Source organism: Hydra vulgaris, chromosome 13 (genome assembly GCF_038396675.1).
Source record: "Hydra vulgaris chromosome 13, alternate assembly HydraT2T_AEP".
NCBI lineage: Eukaryota > Metazoa > Cnidaria > Hydrozoa > Anthoathecata > Hydridae > Hydra > Hydra vulgaris.
Window position 1 is genome coordinate 27,097,279 of NC_088932.1, and position 24,140 is coordinate 27,121,418.

At 28.6% G+C, this 24,140-nt stretch overlaps 1 protein-coding gene across 1 annotated transcript; it reads left to right on the forward strand.

Annotated features, from left to right (window-relative positions):
- Nucleotides 1-544: 544 nt before the first annotated feature.
- LOC136089767 (chromatin assembly factor 1 subunit A-like) lies at nucleotides 545-17,221 on the forward strand. The gene is made up of 7 exons (XM_065815853.1): nucleotides 545-1,069; nucleotides 3,508-3,661; nucleotides 3,749-3,912; nucleotides 4,122-4,193; nucleotides 8,511-8,651; nucleotides 8,724-8,970; nucleotides 16,803-17,221. Exons 1-7 carry the CDS (start codon nucleotides 545-547, stop codon nucleotides 17,120-17,122), a joined length of 1,623 nt encoding a protein of 540 aa, XP_065671925.1. The 3' UTR covers nucleotides 17,123-17,221.
- Nucleotides 17,222-24,140: the final 6,919 nt, after the last annotated feature.

Genomic DNA, 24,140 nt, shown 5'->3' on the forward strand with positions numbered 1-24,140 from the left:
TACTTTTAGGTAACAACTTACTATTATTTTGTTTATTTCTTTTTACGTTCCATGATAAATCGACAACATCCATTTTTATATATAATTATTTTTTATATATAAAATAATGTACTGTGTCAAATGCAAAGAAAATACAAGTACACTAAATCAACAAAACTTTGTCAGCAAAAACAATAGAAATATGATTTGCAGAACTTGCGACATTTGCGGAACAACAAAAACTCAATTTGTCAGATCCACTAAGAAAGGAGGAGACTTAGTCAACTCTATAATTTCAATAACTAAAAAAGTAAAATTACCATAGGCAAAATAACGCATATAAAGAATGGAGTAAACCTATAGATAGAGTTGATAATGCTGTTTATCATCATGATCTCGCATATCAACATTTTACAGATACTGCAAATAGAAATTTAGCCGACAGAATAATGATTGAAGAAATGGGCGCTATAAAAAATCCAACTACACGCGAAAAAATTGAAAGAGGCATTATAAAACCTATCATCGCTTCTAAAGCAAAGTTTGGACTCGGTCTGAAAGACCCATGCAAAGTCGGTATTCAAAAAAACTACAATCGATCAGCGAAAAAGTCAAAGAAAAAAATGTGAAATGGTCTGACGAACTTGCGAACGAACTTCATAGACCCGTTATAAAACATTTCAGAAAAAGAAAAGTAATTGCAAATGGAATCGATGAAATATGGGCTGCTGATTTAGTCGACATGCAATCTTTCTCTAAATTCAACAATGGTATAAAATACTTACTCATGGTAATAGATGTATTTTCAAAGTATAGATGGATTGTTCCATTAAAGAATAAAACTGGAGTTGATGTTGCAAATGCTTTAAATAAAATATTTAAAGAACGAAAGTGCAGAAAATTGTGGGTAAATAAAGGTCGAGAATTTTATAATAAGCATGTTAAAGCTCTAGGTGTTGAGTTATACTCAAATGAAAATGAAGAAAAAAGTTGTCTAGTTGAACGTTGGAATAGAACAATGAAAGAGAAAATGTTCAAATACTTTTCAGCTATTTCTACTAGAAAATATATTGACGTCTTAGATGAAATGGTAAATAAATACAACAACACAAGACATTCTTCAATTAAAATGACACCAGTTAAAGCTAGTGATGAAAAGAATAAGAATATTTTTTGGTTAAACTTTAATTGTTTTCAATTAATGATAGAGTCAGGATAACTAAAAAGAAGACAACATTTGAAAAAGGATACACACCAAGATGGACTGAAGAAGTTTTTACTATATCACAAATTCAGTACACAGATCCTCCAACTTAAAAAATAACTGACAATAATGGTGAAGAAATACAAGGAACTTTTTATGAACAAGAACTGCAAAAAACGAATCAAGAAATATTTAGAATTGAAAAAGTGATTCGCAAACTCAAAAATAAATCACTAGTAAAGTGGTATGGATATCCTAAATCGTTTAATTCATGGGTTGACAATAAAGAATTGATAGATTTTTCAGATCCATAAGAAGTAGGTTCTTCGAACCCATGCAGAGTAAGTCTGAAAGACTCATAAAAGTTGTGGTCAATTTTATATCTTAAAATATATATAAAATTGTGGCTGGATAAATGGTCGAAAATAAAAATGGCTCAGAATCGGCCTTTTCCTACGACTAAAGTTTATTTAAAAAATTATTTATGTAAAAAAAAACAATGTAGAATACTCCCTGATATTTGAACCTCAAGCAGGAAATAACAATTTACTTTAAATTCAAGTAAGTCAATAGCAAATGCTATCTCTGTTAATTTATGCTTTTATAAAATTGTTTTATGCTTTTTATGCTTTGTTTGCCTCTTCCTCTTTTTCAGCACAATCAGACTTTCTGTAATATTTGAATACTTGTTTTGCGATACTCATTTATAATAAATTAAAGCATAAATTTCCGCTTTTATGAATGATACATATTAGTAATAATAGTAGTAACTGATAATTCAGTAAGTGTAATAAGTACAATTAGCTATATCATTATTCAGTATAGTTACATTATTTAAAATCCATATATCAAATTTAGCTTTAAAAGAGTTCACAGAAATGGCATTTACAACATCAGTAGGTAGTTGGTTCCAGTAAAAATATGCTCTGTTTGTTAAAAAATAGTGCCAAGGCAATAAGTTTGTTATTTTGTGATTATATTTGATTTGATGACCTCTTGCTGATTGATAACTTCTTGGCAAAACTTCATTAATTAAATTTACTTTTTCAATTACATTGAACAACTTGTATATTTGAATTAAATCACCCCAAATCTGTCTTACAATTAAAATAGTGAGACCCAATTTATCTAATCTTTTCTCATAACATTAAACATAACAAGTTTTTTAGTAGCAATATTATTCTTGTAGCACGAAGCTGAACCTTTTCTAAAAGATTAATTCCATTTTTAAGACATGTTGACCATACAGATACAGCAAATAGAATTAATGGCCTTACAAGAGTTGTGTATACAATTTTTACTAATTTACTGTTTAAACCTAAAAATATTCATCAACTTACCTAAAGCTTTATTTGCTTTACTTGCACATAGAGTTATTTGCATTTTCCATTTTAAGTCAGAGGTAAATGCTAAAATACAAATAAAAAGTCAACATCGTTCTGGTATCAACGATTGTAAGTAATAAGAGCCTATTTTGAATTTAATTAGAGTCAACAATTATAGGATCTCATGTTATTGAAAAAGTCGGTACCTCCTCACTGAACAAGTTTTTAAAATGCTTATGAAGCCACAAAATGAAGTCAAAAAGCATGCAGTGGTTGTTTTTGACAAAGGAAACAGTATTTTCTTTTTGAAGAACCAAGTCAGAGTTTAAATAACTGATGGATTTTTAACTTGATGGATTTTATAGTTTTAAGGACCCCTTTGATGTTTAAGTAAAAACAATATAGATAATGCTTATCTATATTGTTTTGTTTTGACAACAAAATCCACTGTAACTTTATACTTTTGAACAGTTTTTTTGTTTCTTGTTTTGTATTACATGGCTGATGATTGTATGATAAAAATGCAAAATTATTTTAAAATAAAAATCTAAAATATATTTACATATACATTAAACAAAGAAAAAGCAAAATATAAATTAGCGAATTGTTTAAAATATAATAGCAAATTTTCAGTAAAGCAAAGGTTTTAATTTAAACAAAAACATAATTCTAATTCATCTAAAATCATCTAAAAACCATACTTCATCTAAAAGTCTTTATCTAAAATGTGTTTAGATGAAGACTTTTAGAAGTATGGTTATCAACACTAGATAATTTTCTACTTAGTAAAGAATGAAAAGTTTTCCATTTTTGAAAGTCATTTTTAAAATGTTATTAAATTTAGTTAGTTTTCTCTATTATGTTAATTTAGTTAGTTTCCTCTATTATGTGAATGTTTTTTTTTTAAATAATCAAGAATATGGGGACAATTAATGATCCTTTTTAAAACTCTTTGTAATAACCCATGAGTTGAAAATAAATTAATATTATTTTGTATAGGAAGTAGATGGGTTGCCGACCTACATTGATGAGAATCTTGTTAAATTCAAAAATATAAAGCTGTTAAGTCGCAGAAGCCAAAGAACTAAAATAAACAACATTTCACTTAATGATTCATCTGTGTTATCTCCACAGTCAGTGTTATCTCCACAGGGTCAGAATAGTTATTGTGACAACTCATCTGTTAACTCTTTTGTTTCTCCTGTGTGTCAAAAGGTTGATGATGCAATTATTTTAATAGATGATGAGAGTTCTTCTGAGGATGACAAAATTTGTTCCAGAAAACAAACTTCAAATCTAGTAAAGTTGCTGCAGTTTTCAGAAAATACGAGACCAGCCTATTATGGGACGTGGAGGAAAAAATCTAAATTAATTAGTGGAAGAAATCCTTTCAAAAAAGATGAGGCGAGTATAATTTTTTGATGTGAAAGTAGTTTATAGCTGTTATATTCTCTTAAATGGTTTTAAAATTATCTGTCCTTAAATCTGTTGTTTTAAGTTATAAACCAATCATAAAGTTATAAACCAATCACAAAGTTATAAATGTTTTCCATTTAATGTTGCATATTATTTCCAAACTCTTTCAATTATAATAAAATTAAATAAAAATTTAGGAGATTTTTGATTACAATATTGACAGCGATGAAGAATGGGAAGATGAACCAGGCGAAGATTTAGATGATCATGTAAGATGTTTTACATACATTATTACATATTTTTTTACATAGTATATTAGTAAACATTTTATTTATACAATTTTATGCATCATGCAAAATTGTTTTATGCAACATGCAACAGTATTTTCTTTGTCAAGATTTTTTATTATTCAAACAATTGTGTTGTTTTTTTTAAGTTTATTTTTTTTTTTTTTTTGGGAGAAATTTTTTCTCATATCTCTTGCTAACAATTTTTTTTCAAAGTTTTTGTTGTGTAATTTAAAATTTTTTTTCAGAAGGTAATCAGAAGATAAAACTGTTTTAATTTCAAAATTTATTTTTAATCAGCAAGAAATAAAACAGTTGGGTGTGGTGAATATTATATAAAGTTTAATCCCACCTTAACTATATCATTAGACTTTGATGCTTTTATCCTTTTCTAGTAAAGTTCTGAACAATTGCATAAAAAGAGTTCCTAAAAACAAACCTTTTTTAAAGTTATTTCTTATGTTAAAACTTTCTAATGAGAAATTATTTTTTATATATGAAGCTCAACTTCATTCAAATTTATGTTTAAACTTTATGTGTTTTTTTTTCTGGTTTTTCAAACTTTAAAAATATTTTGGGTATAAAATTTATTTTTATTTTGAAGATTTTGGGATGTAGGGGAGACCGGGGCAGGTTGGCCCGCTTTTTTTTTCTTGATGTGTAACTTTTTAGCTTTATGTTTTTTAATTTATTTTTTTGTGGAAAAAGGTTGACTAGTCCCTAGACTATCTGGAAAAAACTTTAATAAAAGTTTATAATAGCTTTTCAACACATGTAAAACTGTTTTTGTTAGGTCATATTGGGTGGATTGGGGCAGGTTGGCCCACATACAACTTATGGCAGACTTTGAGGTGGGAAAACGCTCATTGAGCAAAAACAACTTTATAACTTGATAAAACGAAATTGAAACAACTTTAAAACAATAAACTACAAAAAAATGAAGTAAAAACAAAATACAACAGTAACACTTTATTTAACAACAGTATAAACATTTATAATATAACCCCTTTGCATCTTTTTCTACACAACTCACATGGGCTCAACACTGACAGCTTGAACACTGTATCCACACAGCACCTGGAAGGCTGTTTGAGAATGGTTTGAAGCAACTAAGACACAAGATATCTTCCTCATTATCATCTTTGTTTTTCTTGTTGCGTTTTTGCTTTTACATGTTGGCTGGCAAAAATCTTGCTTGTTTTAGAGTTACTTGGACCGGCTTCTTTGATAGAAAATAGTTTTTTATTTTTTGAGCCATTCTGTTTTTTTTTCTTTTACTGCTTTCTATTCCTGTTGCAAGGCTTTTTTAACTGGTGTATCAGTTAATATAGCAGAAATTTGTTTCCGATTTCTGAGCTTATTTACATTGTTTTCAAATCACTTCTTCAGGAGATGGTATAAGTGAAGAGTTTGGAGTAGCACCTGATGTGCTGTCTAAATCTAGAAAATTTCCTTTCTTAGATTTTGATTCATTTGAATTAAATTTTTTGAATTTTTTTTGTTTACAATCCACAGATAAAACTTTGTTGCTAGGTGTTTATTTAGTGATGCTAAAATCCACAGATGACATTTTAGTGCTAGGGTCTGGTCTATCTGTTAAATATGATGGCAAAAAATCATTTTCTGAAAAAATATCTCTGTTAAATGGATAAATACCTGTTGCTTGGAAACCACTAATTATGTTGCTTTGGAGTTATAGCATTAGGAAGTGCTGTTTTTACTATACCAGGTATGTCATAGATAGTCATAGGTTGTTTGTTTACAGTAACCCATACATCACATGCTGAGTTCACAAACTTTTTAAAAGGACCATAAACACTTATATCTAATGGTTGTTATTTATGACTACAGTGTGCTGGAAATGATAAAAGTGTGATACCATTTTCTTTACAAAAATCAAGTACTGCTGGATCAATATGAGAGCTGCGGTTGTCAATCAATACCAGACAAGGCCGATCATTGGAACAACGTGCATGGATAGAAAAATGTTTGATATATTTAAGAAAAGTTGTCTCTGTCATCCATCCTGAAGAATGTGCTGGTCCATCACATCCTATTGGTCCATCATGAATAAAGTGAGATTTAAAATTAACTCCAGGAAAGATAGAATATGGAGGTATGCTATTGCCAATCGCACTAACCGCCAAAGCCATAATCACTAATGCTCCTCTTTCTGCCAATGTTACACGACCTATCTGGCGAAAGCCTCTACGTGCAACAACACAATCAGGCCTGCACTGTTGTGATTCCAGTCTCATCAATGTTCCAAATGTCTAAAGCACTTAATTTTAACCTAGTCAAAACATTATGTTAAGTTGTCTTAAAATAAATTTACATTATGTTTATTAAAACTTGTTGCTTGAGGAGAGAGAATAGAAAGCTTTGGATGCCTTTTTAAGAATCCGGAGAACTAATCACTACCAGCAGATTGAAGTTCTATCCATGAGTGAGGAATTTTTTTGCTAAAAGCAACAGCATATGTATAAGCAAACTGATGAACTTCTTTAGGAGAAAGACTAAAGTAACTATCACTTGCTTTCATTAGGTATTCTTCAAGCAAAACTTCCTGCTCAGGTTCAAATACCTAAAGAAATATAAAATATATATTACCATTGCACATAAACATTAAAATCATATTAGGTATCTGTCCCAATCTCTAAAAAAGTTCGAACTTTTAAATATACCATAGCAGTGTTTTATATTGAAGTATCATATTAAGTGTTTAAGCAAGTTATGATTCTAAATTATATTCAAACTAGTTAGAAAAAATAGAAATACCTGAAATCTTTTGGCATAGCCAAACTTGTGCCAGGGTTTTTATCTAATTTAGGTGATAGTAAATCTCTCCCTATAGCTGTGTTATCAGGCGTATGTTCTGCATTAGGCTTATGTACTGTTGCAGTAACATAAAACTCAAGTGTGTTATCATCATCAAGTTCTACTTCAGTTTGAACTGAAGCATTAGATATAGATGGCAACCTTTTGGATATGCAATACCTTCCTAGAATCTTACATGGTATATTAAATTCTCAACTAAGTGCTCTTATTGATCTTTTATATTTTGTAACTTGTATCACTGCCAATAACATTGTTTCTTCTGACACTTTTCCATGTTGTGACTTGCAAATATAATTTCGTACCATTTTTAGGTAGGTATAAAAAAAAATGCAAAAACCAAGAGTACATTACTTGATTACATGTTTTATATTTAACTATTTCTTTTTTATGCATTTATATACCTGCATACTTATTTACTTAAAAAGTTACATTTTATATTTTTCTTTTTTAAAATACTAAATACTTATTTACTTTTAATCATAAATCATAACTCATGTTTAACAACATTAATAATTTACATATATATATTTTATATTAAATTTATATATCATATGTAAATTTAAGTGTTAAGCATGAAAAGTGTATTATGTATAAAGTATTAAATTTATATATGTAAGTATAACTAGTATGTAAAAGATTAAATATCAATTAAATTTACATATATAAGTTATATTATATGTTAAATAACATATATAATAAAAATATATAAATATATACAATATTTAAGTTAGACATATGTAAATCTAAGTTAAAATTACATTTTATAATATGATTATTTATCCAAATTTAAATATTATGTAGTCGAGTGATATTTTCTTATTATCGACATATAAAACAAAACAAAACGTATAAAAATAAATCCCAATTTGTTTATTAGGCTTATTTCTGATCTAATATATTTTACAAGTTTTAATATTTTTATAACAGAAACAGTTTTTCCATCACAAATTTACCCGAATTATTTTAAAAATCTACAGGGCAAGTTGGCCACATGGCCAACATGCCCCGGTTGCATGGGGCCAATCTGCCTCATTGTCATGTTTAGAGTATGAACAACTTTCTCCTTAAACCATCAACTAATTTTGTGGAACATTATATACTAAAATAATCTTTAGACTATAAGCTTTGAATATGGCATTTAAATAATGCTGTACTGTCAAACGTCAGTGAGTATAAACATGTTTAACAAGTTTTTCAAAATTTACTTTGATGTATCAAAAATTGTGAAAACGGCCCCACACACTCAAATATGGTCCGATAAAAATATTTTTTTTTTTAAAAAGGGATTTAACTACCAACCTTCACTTAGATTTCCAGCTTGTTAAAGCGTCTAGCCTTTGAATAAACTCGAATGGGCCAACCTACCCCGTGGGCCAACGTGCCCCGGTCTCCCCTAATTTATGTTAATTTATGTTAATTTTAGTTTTTTTTAAATTTAAAACATTTTTCTGTAAAAATTAGATAGATGACGAAGATAAAGAAGAAGATGAAACTGAAGATGACAAAGATGGATTTTTTGTTCCACATGGTTATCTTTCAGACAGTGAGGGTATTCAAGAAGATTCTTTTGATGATGACTTGTTACCAGGTGTTCAGAATAAAGTAAGTATTTTAATTGCTGGCAATTTTTTCATTGAAATAAATCCATGGTTATTTTTTATTTATTTTTTACAGAGTCATGAGGAGAACAGACCGTTGTGTTCTTTTGAACGAGAGTTTCAGAAAAAGTCTAAACCACTTAAACCAATATGTATTGGCATAATGTTTTGTAAATCATTAGAGACAGTACATCCTTTGTTAAAAGACTATATGAGTGTTGCATTATTTCAAACGGACAATGATAAAACTGAAGAAAATTGTGATAAAATAGAACCTTTAAAGCTCTCTGATAGTTGTAGCCCACAGATTGTACCTGAGGAAGGTTGCCTTTTTATTTATTTATTAAGTATATATATTTGCGTATGTATATTTTTTACAAGTTTTTACATTTACATTACTTGTATTCTGAGTAAGATTAGGATCATTATACTACTGGTAACATATAATCAAGTAATAAGAGCATGTTACCATTAGCAACCAAAACCTGTCACATGAACTGCTGATGTACTAATTGTAGGACTTGCGTTTTTGGTGAAGTTTGGACATGTTCATTCTAACATATATTGTTCCTATATCTTCATGGTTTCTTAAAAGCAGCAATTTTTCAACAAAGTTTCTCTGGATTCTGTTTTTCCTTACTTTAGCTCTTCTAGCTTGCGGTCTATTCTTGTTATCATGGTAATAAATGTTGTTATTCTTGTTACGATTTTATTGAAAAAGTAAAAAAATCCCTAAAAGATAAAATCAGTATATTCTTAATTCTGTAGTCCACTCACTTATTTGCTCATGTCTTGCTCATTTAGATTTTTTAAATAATTTGAACTGCTACAACACAATCATTTGCAATATTTGCATTTTTTTTTTTTTTTACCAGTAAAAAAAGTTAGAAAATAAAAGTTTTACATTGTATTTAATATTCAAATTACAAAAACTGTAAAAAAATATATATATAAATTTATATTATTTTTATGCAAATAAATATAAATTTAGTATTTAATTTTGATTGTTTTGTTAAATTACATTCCTGCTCCATAATTGCTTTTTTAATATCTTTTTTTAAAATATAAATATTTAAATATCTTATTAAGATTTTTGTAATTTTTAACATCATCTATATTTTTAAAACATGCAGCTTTGATTTTGTACCATAAGTTCCTTTTAAATTTAATTTTAGGTCTTCAGTCAACCATAAAGATTTTATCTTTCTAATGTTTTGGTTGTTTTGTTGAATTTGAGTGTTAACATTTTGCAACCTTTTTCATAGATTGTTAACCATCTTAATAAGCACTTAAGGTTTTGAACTCTTTTTCCCAATTATAATTATCAAAGTATTGATTTGTTTTTTGTTGAACAGATATTCTGTTTGATAGTCTTTATTATTAGTAATTTTATCCATTACACTGTATTTAAGACTCAATATATAAAGGCCATATTCTAAATTATTAAATTGGTGTATTTTCTAACATATAAACTCTGTTACAAGATTCAGGTGATACTAAGTCTAAAACATTTGTTGTTTCACTGACATTTTTTTGAAATTTGCATGAAAATTGCATTTTGAAATATGTAGTTTTTGTTTAAATAATTTATAAACAACTGAGCTCATTTTTTATTTCATTTTTTTGTATTATTGTACTTATATTATCTTCATTCCATTTTATCATATAAGAATCAAAATCACCGCAAATCAGAAAGCCGCTGTATTTCTTGCTGTTTGCTAAATTTAATGCATATTTTAATGATTTGACCATATTTTCACATAAAAATAAACAATCTGCAGTACGGTAAATACAGCCACATAATATGCTTTCAATACCACACTCTGTTACACACAATTTTTTTTTTTGTTATTTAATATTTTTTAGTTTTTTAGTTTTTTCTTCAACATTTTTTAGTTTTTTAGTTTTTTCTTCAACATTTTTTAATTTTTTAGTTTTTTTTTTCAAAATTTTTTATTTTTTTATTTTTTTCTTTAACATTAATTTTGTGAATTTCTTTGAATAATAACTTCCTTTTTTAACTTTCTTTCAGCTTCATTCTGATGTAATAAAAACAGTTTAAAATGTATCACTATTTTGCAATCGGGTTCTTGCGTAAAACTTGTATTTAACTTTATTTTTAAACTGGATTAAGACTAGATTCACTTTTGTTTTCATTTTCTTGTTTAAATCTGATTTGTAGATTTTTTCAATAATACTATTGCTAACATTTAGTTCATTCATAACCTCGTCAACTTGCTTCTTATCATGATTTTTGCATTGTTAAATATTATTCTCTTTAGATACAGGAAGACCAAAGATAATTACATTTTTATCTCTTTTTTCTTTATCTTTATTAATAGCAACATTGGCATTATCTACTTCTAATTGATTTACTTTTATCATTTTAAACAATAGCTGCCCAGTTTAATGGAGTATCTTTCTGAGTGCCACTTCTTTTGAGTACAATTATACGATTTTTTTAATTTTTAGTTAATGATATTTGATGGAAGTAAAAAACATTAACTCCAGTTAATATTTTTTACTTCTATCAAATTTTTTTTACTTCTATCAAACTTTTTTTACTTCTATCAAATTTTTTTTACTTCTATCAAATTTTTTTTACTCTTATCAAATTTTTTTTACTTCTATCAAATTTTTTTTACTTCTATCAAATTTTTTTTACTTCTATCAAATATTTCAGTATTTTTTGAATATTGACTTATTAAGTATAAAAGTAACAATATTAAACAATTTGACTACATCGCCCAGCCATAATCAAGTCAATGTAACTTGATCTTCTCTAATACCTAACTGGTTAAAATATTCCGCAACTGTCTCATTCTTGTGTGGATGTTGGAGTTCCATCAAATTTAGGATGTTGTGCTTGATCAATGGTGGTATCATAGAATACGCAAATACTCCATGGAATAATGTTGTAAGATCCTTCTTTTTCCAACCATCAAAACAAATTATTACTTTGCACCAACAAGTCTTTTGATCATGCAAATTGTAGAAGAAAACGTTTGTTTTTTTAGTGTTGCAAACCCTGCAAATATAAGATTTAAATCAGTTAAAATTTAATTCAATGTAAGATTTAAATCAATTTGAAATTCATTAATGATCCTATAATTAAATAAAACTACAAGTACGTGTGAAATTATCAGGTCAATTATGTGTGAAGTAAAATTGAAATCAATATATAATTTTAAGTAATCTTCTGGCTACTTTAAGTTTACTAGAACATATGGTAAGAACATATGGTAAGAAGTTAACTAGGACATATGGTCTTAGATTCTGGTATGTTGCCATAAATTATGGTAATTTTATGTAAACTATGGTAAACCTAAAATAATCTAAAATAACCTTGAAATTATAGTTTCATGATTATTTTGGGTTACTTTAAGTTATTTCAGGTTGATTTTTTTATTTTTGATTCCTAAGGTTATTACATCTAATAGATGCAGCAATATTAGAATATTTATTTTAGGCAATCCACCTTACTCTATCAAATCTATACTCGGCTAACCCTATAGTATCACAAATCTTGCTGATAATGTAAGTGAACAAGTTCCATGCAGAACTGTTGCGTTAAAAACAGTTTTTGAACTTAAAAACAGTTTTTGAACTGAATCATTAGAAATAAACATGAAGATATTTTAGTTATTAATTTATTTTTTATTTTTCTAAAACATCAACATTTACATTGATGTTTTTTGTTTTTTGTTTTTGTAACAAAACAAGTGCGATTAACACACTGAAACATTCACAAAAATAAGTTGCTTTATTTATAGTTTTTTTTGCAGGTGTTTGTCAAGTTTGTTTTTAAACTGATTTAAGCTAGGAGAGTTTACTACTTGCAACGGTAATTCATTCCAAGCTAAGGATTTTTCAAAGATTAGTAAAATTGGATATGCTAGTGTCGCTTAGCATTCTTTAAGAATTATAGGGATATAAATATAGTATTGCCTATTGGCAGTGACTAGGTTTACCCTATATTTATATCTACGTTTATTTGTATCTGATAGTGTTAGTGTTATGATGAAAATTGGAAAAAAGACCAGTCCCATTCATGTTGGCTGTCTTGTACATGCAATCCATTTTTGTGTTTGTGATGTACTTTATAAACCTCATAAGATAAACAATGATTTAATTTATGATGAAACTGAAAAGGAAGAGGATTATGAAGAAACAATAGAGGAATGCAATGAATAAGGCACTCAGACAAACGAGAAGATTAAAGAACTATGTGATGCTCTTGCTCCCATTGAGATGACTGTAGAATATTTATGCAAGGAAGATGCTGATTTTTTGCTTGGTGAAAAAGTTACTGAATTTGCTGCTAAGAAGCTGAGCAATCAAGGGACATCAATAAACCTTGCTCTCCTAGAAAAATTTGAAGTCCGAATTCAAATGAGAAGAAACCCCGATCTTGTATACTTAATACAATATTTAAAATCTCTGGACACTTTGGAAGAGCAAAAGGATTAGTTTGATCTAAAAAAAAAAAATGTAATATAGTATTTCTAACTGCTTCATTTTTAAACAGACTTTATCCACAGAAAGCAGGTGAAGAGCTACCAGTTGATTTTGAAGTTACTAGTACACCTGATCAAATATTAAAAATTGATGAAAAAAAGTCTCTTTCAGATGAATTTCCTTCATTTATTCAACAAACAGAGCATGAAGCTATCACCAAAGATAAGATTAGATCTAAGATTTTGAGATGAGTTTATTTGAAGCTACTCGTGCAAGGTCTTCGTGAAAAACTTTTTGAAGCTTTATTAACTATTAAATATCAGTGGAGCCAAAACAAGCTTTTTCAGCGATGGGATTTTTTGCCACGTCATTGTTTGTCATTTTTCAAAAACTTGTTTTTTTTTTATCAAAATTGACTAAATTTACACTCCATAGGTTATTTAATAGCTGCTGTAACATCTAATTGATAAAATTACCTGTGTAAATTTAAGGTTACCCATTATCCAGGTATATATTTTTTGCAGCGTAATGGAAACACTGGAAGAAAATAGAAAATTTTATATAATTTAACTCTCGAGTCCTTAATAAAAGGGGGGGGGGGACATTTATTAATTTTGAAAAAATTTCCCACCCACCCTAAGCTTATTAAGACCCCCCTTCCTTCCCCCGTTTATTAATTTTTACTTGTAATCAACAAAAACTTTATATCTCAAAATTAAAAAAATTACTGAAAATTGGCCTTAAAAATTAAAAAAATAATTCTTTCAGTCACTGATAAAAACTAAAACTTGTGTAAACAGGCTTTAAGAATTGCCAACCTAGTAAGTCTTGATTTGTCGAAAATGAGCTTTTGGTCTATTTCTCACCATAGTATAAAACCTATATCATTAAATCAGCAAATTAAAAAATCCTATTGAAATCATGATAAAACAGCTGTTAGAAAATGCAATTATACCGCAAGCCACGCTAGAATTAAAGTTTTTTTGCGTGTTTTGTAAAAAATATTAATTTTGATTTATAAACTGAAATTTTTAATACAAAAATACTTATATTTTAAAATAAAAAAATTTCCCAAACCCCCATCCGCCCTCATTTATTAGATCTGAACTAACATTCCCACCCCCCTTTTATTCTCCTCCCCCTTCCTTGTATTAAGGACTTAAGAGTATATGAAAAATTGATTTTAAAAAAATCAAATTTCCATATAAATTTTAAATCATTATTGAGTAATTTAAATTGTTTGTTTTGTGAAAAAAATTGATTTTTATAAGAAAATGTAGAAAAATTGTGATTTTGATTGGTTTTCAAAACTTGGCCAGCTACCTCAGTTACCTCAAATAGTTATTTTGTATTCTGATATATATATACATACATACATACATACATACATACATACATACATACATACATACATACATACATACATACATATAAATATATAAATATATATTTATATATATACATATATATATATATATATACATATATATATATATACATATATATATATATATATATATATATATATATATATATATATATATATATATATATATATATATATATATATTAAATATATATATATATATATTAAATATATATATATATATATATATATATATTAAATATATATATATATTAAATATATATATATTTAATTATATATTAATATATATATATATATATATATATATATATATATATATATATATATTAAATATATATATATATATATTATATTAAATATATATATATATACAGTATCGGACAAAACGAGTGCAACCAAATAATGCTAATTTAGTTTCTTTATATAAAAGTGCTGCATTTTTTCAATTTAGAGAAATAACTATGTAATTGTTTAGAAACAAAGTTCTTCAAGTTTTATTCATCACAAAGTTCATTATTTGTACACGAAAATTAATAAATTAATCAAAAGTATTAAAAAAAGTTGACTTCCTTCTGGACAAAACAAGTGCAACTCCACAAAATGTTGACCAAGCTGTATTTCGCTATCAATATTTCGTGGCGAATCTTTTGTTGTCAATTACAGCCTTGCATCTTCGAGGCATAGATTCGATCAGAAGATCAATGAAACTTTGTGGAATCGCTGCCCAGGCCTTTTGGATTTGTTCAAACAGTTGATCCTTATTACGAACACCTTCACGATTAATTCTGCGGTTGATGATCTCCCACAGGTTCTCGATAGGGTTGAGATCCGGAGATTGAGGCGGCCAATCCATCACCGATAGGTGGTTGTCTTGAAACCACTGCTTGACTACTTTTGCAGTGTGTTTTGGATCGTTGTCTTGCTGAAAAACCCATTTTATTGGCATATTCCATTCAGCATGAGGTAACATAACATCTTTCAGGATATTTTTATACATGAAACGGTCCATTATTCCATCGTTTCGATGTATTGGACCTAGACCGTTAGCAGAAAAACACCCCCAGACCATTACATTGCCTCCACCATGCTTCACGGTCTTATGGCAGTAACGTAAATCGAGGCGTTTTCCGGCCGGTCGACGTACACGGCAAATGCCATCGCTCCCAATGATGTTGAACTTCGATTCATCACTGAACAGGACAGTTCGCCATTTCTGCACATTCCAATCAATATGAGATGTAGCAAACAGGAGTCTTTTCTTCTGGTTTTTTAGTGAAATCAGCGGTTTCTTTGCAGGGCGTCGAGAAAACAATCCGGCTTCAACAGCACGTCGTCTGATTGTTCGGTCCGATACAGGCAGCTCTAATTGCTTTTGTTTCTGGATATTTCTGGATGCTACTGGATGTTTCCAGATGCTTCTTCTGGAAACTTCTGGTAGCTTCTGCATGCTTCTGGAAATTTCTCGATACTTCCTTTAATTATTAAAAAACTTCTGTGACGTTGACACGGACCAGACTTAAGAAAATGAAACAAACCAAAAAAGTTATACTTGTTTTGTCCGCTGCAAAATGGCACTTGTCAACGAAATTCTGCCTGTGTGCTGTCACCTGTCAGCTGATTGCTCATGCCATGGCATGCTATGACTCCTGAACTGTTTGCTGTAGTAGTATAGTTCGTTTCGTTTTTAAGACGTAAAATTAGGAACACTTTTTAGCATTGTTCGATGTTGGTTGCAAATGTTTTGTCCAATACTGTATATTAAATATATATATATATATATATATATATATATATATATATATATATATATATATATATATATATTAAATATATATATATATATATATATATATATATATATATATATATATATATATATATTATTAAATATATATATATATATTATTAAATATATATATATATATTATTAAATATATATAAATATATATTAAATATATATTAAGGTGGTTCAAAAAACAAAAAATTTTTAAAAATGTTTTTGTATTTACCTAAACGTGTTCTATATAATAAAATATCATTTTTAATGTCTCTTTAACACTTATATAATAAAAAAAAAGTTATTTAAAAACAGGTCAACTTGAATCTCAAATGAATTGAAATTATATAAAAATTAAAATTCGTTTTGTAAAAAATTATTGGCGGATATCTATAAATATAGATTGATAAATATCTAAAATTTTATTTTTTAAGCACTTCGTTTTAAAAACTTTGATTGTAAATATTTTTATATTTGTTTATAAGTATATTTTCATATTAACATTTAAGTTTTATTTGGTTTTAATATTTCAGCTATGCCATTCTTACTTCAATATATTCACGGTAGCTCCACACGGTTAAGAGAGATGGTGGTTGAATTTATTCAGTTTTGGCGAAAATACTCAAGAATGAAAAACTTATCCTTTCGATACGATATTTCTAAAAGACAGTTAACCAATAAAATAAAATCTATTTCTACGCGTAGTTATAACAATAATCTTGGGAAAATGTGCTATGTGGTAAATGATGTAGTGCTACAGAATTATAAGCTAGGAGAATTAAAATTAGGATTGGGCTTGCCTTCATTTGATGAAAATTTTGATAATAGTTGTGAAGCATCAATTTGTAAATAGATAAAACTTCCTTCATTGACTTGAATACCTTTCAACTTTTTCAACTTGAAATATATTTATTGTTGCATTTTTAAACAAGTAAATCGCACGTGCATCATAGCTTTTTTTTATTTTTTTATATTTTTTTTTACATATCCGTAACTTTTGTTTGTTTAAGTTCTATTTTTAAAACATATATAATTTGTATATAACATATATAATAATTATATCACATATATAATAATTATATAACATATATACAAAAATGCGTTACATCATTTAAGCTCACGCTGTAAGTCGAAAATTCTAAATGAAACAATAACTTAAGCTAAATAAATATTAATAGAAATAAAAAAACATACTTTATGATTTTAGCAAATAACCTGAATAATTTTAGGCTATTGTCTAAAATAAAATGTCTTCAGTGAAGACTTATAAATTTGAGCAATTTTAGTCTCAAAAAAAAAAAATTAAAAAAATAACAACAACGTAAAAGAACATGGCTGTGTTGAAATTTATTAATTTAAACGATCAAAATTTGTTTACTACTTATAAAATAAATTTATTTTAATTATAATGAAACACCACAGTGCACAGTTTAATATTCTATTTTTATATTTAATAAATGGATGTGGTCCACGAGCGTAAAATTTAAAATAAGCTAGTATTTGAAGATCAAATTACATACAAAAAAATTATTGAAAAGATCTTATTTTCAGGGGTGAACATAAGATTTTTTGGGATTTAAGCTTCCAGATTCTGAACTCCAAACTTTAGTGCGTTTGTACTTACTCCAAACAGTTTTCTGTTAAAAATTGTGCTAATTGGAATATGAAAACAAAACTGCTAGTTGCAATTGACAAAGTGCTTCGGTACTTTTTCTTTTTCACTTAGGTGCCCCCAAGAAGTCTCTACGGTCTTATCACAGAGCACCGGGATGAGCATTTACTAGGTAGTTCACGCCTCCTTTCTAACCGATGTCGCAAAACTTTTCAAAGGTGGGGTTTGACAGAACCACAGATCCTTGTTTCTGAGGCAAGTGCGCTATCACTGCGCCACGGCTGCTCAACTAAAGTGTATAAACCAGACTAATAAATTTTCTTAGTTTTACCTCCAGCTAATCGATTTATTATATTTTTTCTATAAATTCTTTTATTTAAGTTTAACATTAAACACAGCCGTGGCGCAGTGGTTAGTTTTCTGAACAGTGTTAGGCTCAAAACTATGAGGTTCGACGCCCAATAAGCGCTATTGGTAAGGAAGGAGTCCAGAACTTTCTAGTTAAAAGCTTTTCTGAGTTGCTCTATGATAAGACCGTTAGGAATTCTGGGAGCACCTAGATAACCACAAAAAACAATTCTGAGATAAAATATTTCGTCGTGTTTTGCTTTTTTTTTTTTTAATATTGTACTGTACTTTTTCATACGCTCTATTACATTTTGCTCATATTTTAGCAGATTATTTTTGTCCTTGGCAATAGAGAAAAAACGCTATTATTTTACTATTTTGAGCAATAAAAAGCTTTTCGAATCCCAATATTTTTTTCTAGTTCATGAAAATAGTGTTTTTTTAACAGTTAAAAAAGGGAAGAAGAAAAAAGATAAAAATTAAATAGAATTAGGGTAAAATGTTTGAATTTGGTGAGAAACTTAACATATGTAGAGCATAAAATTTTTTAACGGGTGTTTGTGAAAAGATAAATTACGCAAAAACTTTTGACGTGAACGGATGTGCTTTTGTAAACTAAATTAAAAATGGCTAAATTTACCGTTTCTCAAATTAAAGACCTATTAGGTATTTAAGAGAATACTTTATTAAAAATGTTTAATGAGAAGTTTGATAAAATGGAAACTAAGCTATTAAATCTTCAAGAAGAAAATACAAAACTAAAAAAAGAAACTAATAAACTAATGAGGTCGGCGGAGTTTATTAGCGAGAAATATGGTTGATTCTTGTTCAAGAACTTTCTGAAATGAAAAAAAAACCAAACTTATCATCAAGCCAAAATAATATAACAAACGTTGTCAAAGACAAACTAGCTGAGTTGGAAGACAGGATCAGAAGAAATAACCTAAGGTTTACGCGAATTGAAGAAGACGAAAATGAAACGTGGAAATTGAGCGAGGAAAAGATTCAAAACGTTTAAAAGACAAAACTAGGATTTAAAGGTAATGTTGAAATTGAACAGGCGCTCAGGACGGGGAAAAAAAGTAGCGATGAAAAAAAGTTCAACAGAACCATAATAGTTAAAATTTTAAACTACAAAGACAAAAAAAACTGCGTTGGATAACTATGTTCAGTTAAAGTTGTGGAACGATTGATTTTACGTAAACGAAGACTACAGCGAAAGAACTTTAGAAATGCGAAAACAGTTATTTAAAGAAGCAAAAGATTTGAAAGCCAAAGGTAAATATGCTAAAGTTGTACATAATAAACTCGTAACGCGCGACTTTCAAGAAATTCTTCTATCTTAGAGTTATTAATTTTATCTTTATTAATATATAAATTTTTTAATTTTGATTGTTTTTAAATACTCAAATGGATTCAAATCGCTCTGAGAATTTTGATATTTTTAAATTCAATGATTTTATACTTAACAAAGAGTCCGATCCGGATCAAAGTTATTTTAGTGAAACAGATGCTTTACAAAGCAACTGCAGCTATTTATATAGTTTTAAAATAAAAGAATTTCTTGAGCGTGATTTAATGCAGTTCATATAAATATAAGAAGTTTAAAAAAAAGTTTTGAAAATCTTTGCAAACGTTTTGAGGAAAATTTAACTATTTTTAGTGTAATGTGCCTAACTGAAACCTGGTGTAGTTCTGATGACTCAAATTTAGATGATAATTTTAAAATACCGGGCTTTAATTTGATTTCATTAGGACGGAAAACATATAAACACGGCGGTGATTTAATTATTTATGTAAAAGAAAACCTACGGTATTATATTAGGCATGACATGAGTATTTCTGACGTCAATATAGAGGTTTTAACGATTGAAATATTGATTAATAAAACTAAAAACATTGTGATTAGCTGTTGTTATCGCCCAGCTACTAGCGAAATTAAAACATTTAGTACACTTTTTCATGTTATAAATAAAAGCAATCACGAAAAAAAAATTACTTTACATATTAGGTGGTCTGAATTTAAGTTGCTTTGAGTATCACGTCGAAAAAGACATTAATGGGTTTATAATGGCCTATTTGAAAATGGAGCAGTTCCTCTAATATACAAACCAACTAGAATTACTCAAACAACAACTTCCTTAATTGATAACATTATGATTTGATTATTATAACCAACAATATTTTTGATAATTCACTTAAAAAAGGCATTAATAAAAGTGTCATATCTGATCAATTCCCTACTTTCTTTTCAATTGATATTTATGCGAAAAATTTTTATAATGAAAAAAAATCATTTAAAAAACGAATTTTTCATTATATAAACCTAGAATCTTTTAAATATTAACTTTCTTTAGTTAATCAGAACATTAATAACTTTTCTGAAGACATTAATTTAATATACAAATTTTTCTGTAAAATTTTTTCTGAAATTTATGATTTTATTAAAATTTTTTCTGAAATTTATTCAATTATCCCAAAGTAGACATAAATTTACAAACATAAAAAAATTAAGATTACTAAGGGTATTCTAACATCTTCTAAAATTAAATAAAAACTTTATATTATATATTTAAAATCAAAAACAACTGAGAGCAAGACCATTTATAAAAATTGCGTAAGACTATTTGAACGCTTAAGGAAAAATTCAAAATCAATATACTACACTCATTTACTTGAAAAATACAAATTAAACTCAAAACGCACTTGGCAACTAATAGACGAAATTACTGGTATCACTAAAAAAATATCGCAATTTTTGCCCTCAACAATTGCTTTCGAATTTAATAAATATTTTGTATCTGTAGGACCAAACCTTGCCGAAAAAATTCCAAACCCTAAAAAATTAATAAAAGCAACATATGACCCTCTAAACTCGTATCTAAATTTTTTTGATTTGTCTTTTGAAGAATTTGAAAGTGCTTTTAAATTGTTAAAGTCAAATAAAGCAGTTGGTCCAGATAATGTCAATGGGAATGTTATCATAAATTGTTTTGACGTTTTAAAAGACATACTTTTTAAATGCTCTATTAATCAGAGAGTTTTTCCTGATGATTTAAAAATAGCAAAAATTATTCCTATATTTAAAGAAGGAGAAAAAACTAATGTAAAACACTGTCGTTCAATTTCTTTACTCTCTGTTTTTTCTAAAATTTCAGAAAGAATTTTGTACAACAGAATATACAATCACCTTTTATCAAACAAATTATTATATAACATGCAATACGGATTTAAAAAAAATAATTCAACAGAGCATGCTATTATTCAGCTTACAAGAAGTAAATCAGACTCATTTAATAATTCTAAATTCACATTGGGAATATTATTGATTTAGCGAAAGCGTTTGATACCATTGATCATAAAATTCTTGCTAAAAAATTAAAATATTATGGTATAACAGGCATTTTTTTAAAATTGTTGAAAAGTTTTTTTTTCTTTGCTTCCAACAAGGCTGCAAGCAGCCACTAATTAAAGTTGAAAGCTACTGAAAGAGATGCAACCTTAGCAGATGCTAATTTTGCAACTGATTTGATATATGGTTTCCAAGAAAGATTGGAAGTAAGAGTTAATCCAAGAAGATGAAGAGTAGATGACTCATCAAGTACATCACCGTTCATAAATATAGGAAGATCTAAATTATTGCGATAACGATTGGTTAAAAAAAATTGAGTTTTATCTCTATTAAAGTTCAACAGCCACTGTGAGCCCTATGCTGTAGCAGAAGTCAGATCCTTTTCAAGCTCAAATGCCCCCTCCAAGCAATCAGAGAGTGTTGGTTTCTTATTCCGACAAGAATAAATGGTAGTATCATCAGCAAACAATGCCACCTTAGATGTGAGAATATCTGGAAGATCGTTGATGTAAATTAAAAATAGTATAGGGCCGAGAATAGAACCTTGAGGAACCCCTGAAGTTACAGAATAAGAAGAAGAGTGCTGTCCATCGAGGACAATTTTTATGCTAAGATTGGAAAGGAAGGACTCAATAATCTTAAAGATGTTGTCAGATACACCATAGGAAGAAAGCTTATGGAGAAGACTAGCATGTCAAACTTTATTAAAAGCTTTAGGAATGTCAAGAGCAATGGCCTTAACCTCTCCATTTTTATCTAATGCACGATAAAACGTATCAGTTATTACTGTTAGCAAATCAGCTGTAGAACGAGAAGATCGAAATCCATATTGATGATCAGAAAGTAAGTTATTAGATTCAAGATGAGAGATTAAGTGTTTCAGCTTCGGTGAACACTTCTGCAAGACAATAACAGGTATGTTGTCCAAGCCACAAGCTGTAGAAGAGTCTAGGCAGGAAATCACTTTAGATACAGAAGCTGGAGTAATACGAATGTCAAGCAATGGATCGACTTGTTTGTTGGCAATATTAGGTAGAACACAACTAGTGGAATCTAGAGATGATATTGATGAAAAGTTTTTAGCAAACAGTTCAGCTTTGTCTTTAGGTGAGGTGACAAAGTCTGAACCATACAAGAGAGGTGGAATTAAAGATTTGCCCTTATTATTGATACTACTAAAGATTCTCCAGGAGTCACGAGAGCCTAATTTTTAAGATGAGATGCAAGATTTCATGACCTGAGAATAGCGGGCTTTGGCGTTAGACAAAACCTTTTTACAATGGTTTCTAGTAGTGATAAACATATGTCTGTTTTCTGGAGAATTGTTTTCCTGATAAATATGGAAGTAACGGTTTCGATTGGCAATCGCAGCAGCACAGTGAGGAAAACCATGAAGGAGAGTGAGGCATGACCTGGAATCGTCGATAGGGAACAAAAGATTCCATGCCAGAAAGCGAGTTGGAAAGTTGACTATTTGAGTTAGGGATTGTGAAATAAGCCAAGCCATTCAGAGTGGTGAGCATTAAAGTCACCGACAACAACTATATTAGCTTATGGATAAAGAGAGAGGGCTTGGTCAATATGATCAGAAATAGCATCAAAAAGAATGCAGTCTTGAGATGAAGGAGAGCGATATAGAACAAATAGAAAGCCAATAGAATGAAGTGGTGCTAAACGAAAGTTTCACGACAAATGGGTGAATTCTTACAAATGTAAATGCCCAGGCCAAGCATGTGACTATTGAAATCTTTACGAATTAAAGGAAGATAACCATGAACACTAAGATTGCAAGATGAGACAGCTGAACTCAAATTAGTCTCACAAAAAGCAAGTAGGTCTAGTGAACTTTGCAAGAGATAAGACTCAACAGAAGAAAAGTTACTTCGAAGACCACAAATATTAGTGAATGATAGGTTTTGAGGACTTGGTGATGATGATGGTTTTTTGTGTTTTATAATTTTTGGTACTTTATTCATTTTAAAATTAGATTGAAGAACTTGACTCAAAGCATAGATAGTACTCAGAACACCGTTTAATAGCCCAAGCAATTGCCTCATTACTACTAATAAACCCTAAGCCGTAACAAAGGGCTCCAAATGTGGCCTCCGCAATGCACACCAAAAGCACAAACAGGAACACCATCCATGCGCAACTAATTTAACTAATCGTAAAAAAATTTTACGCCAATGAAACATTTTCATCAAATTTGTTAAATATTACATGTGGAGTTCCTCAAGGATCCATATTAGGACCTCTTCTTTTCCTTATTTTTATTAATGATTTATACAAAGCCTCGGATTTAATAACAATTATGTTTGCTAATGACACTAATTTATTTATGTCACACAAAAACATTCCTACTCTATTTCATTGCGTTAACATCGAGTTTATCAAAATATCTGACTGATTGAAGACTAAAAAATTATCTCTTGACATTGATAAACCTCAATGATTCTTTTCCATCCTCTGACCAAAAAACAAAAACTGCCAATTAACATGCCTCATCTTGTTATTGACAATATACAAATTAAAAAAGTAACTGTAACCAACTTTCTAGGT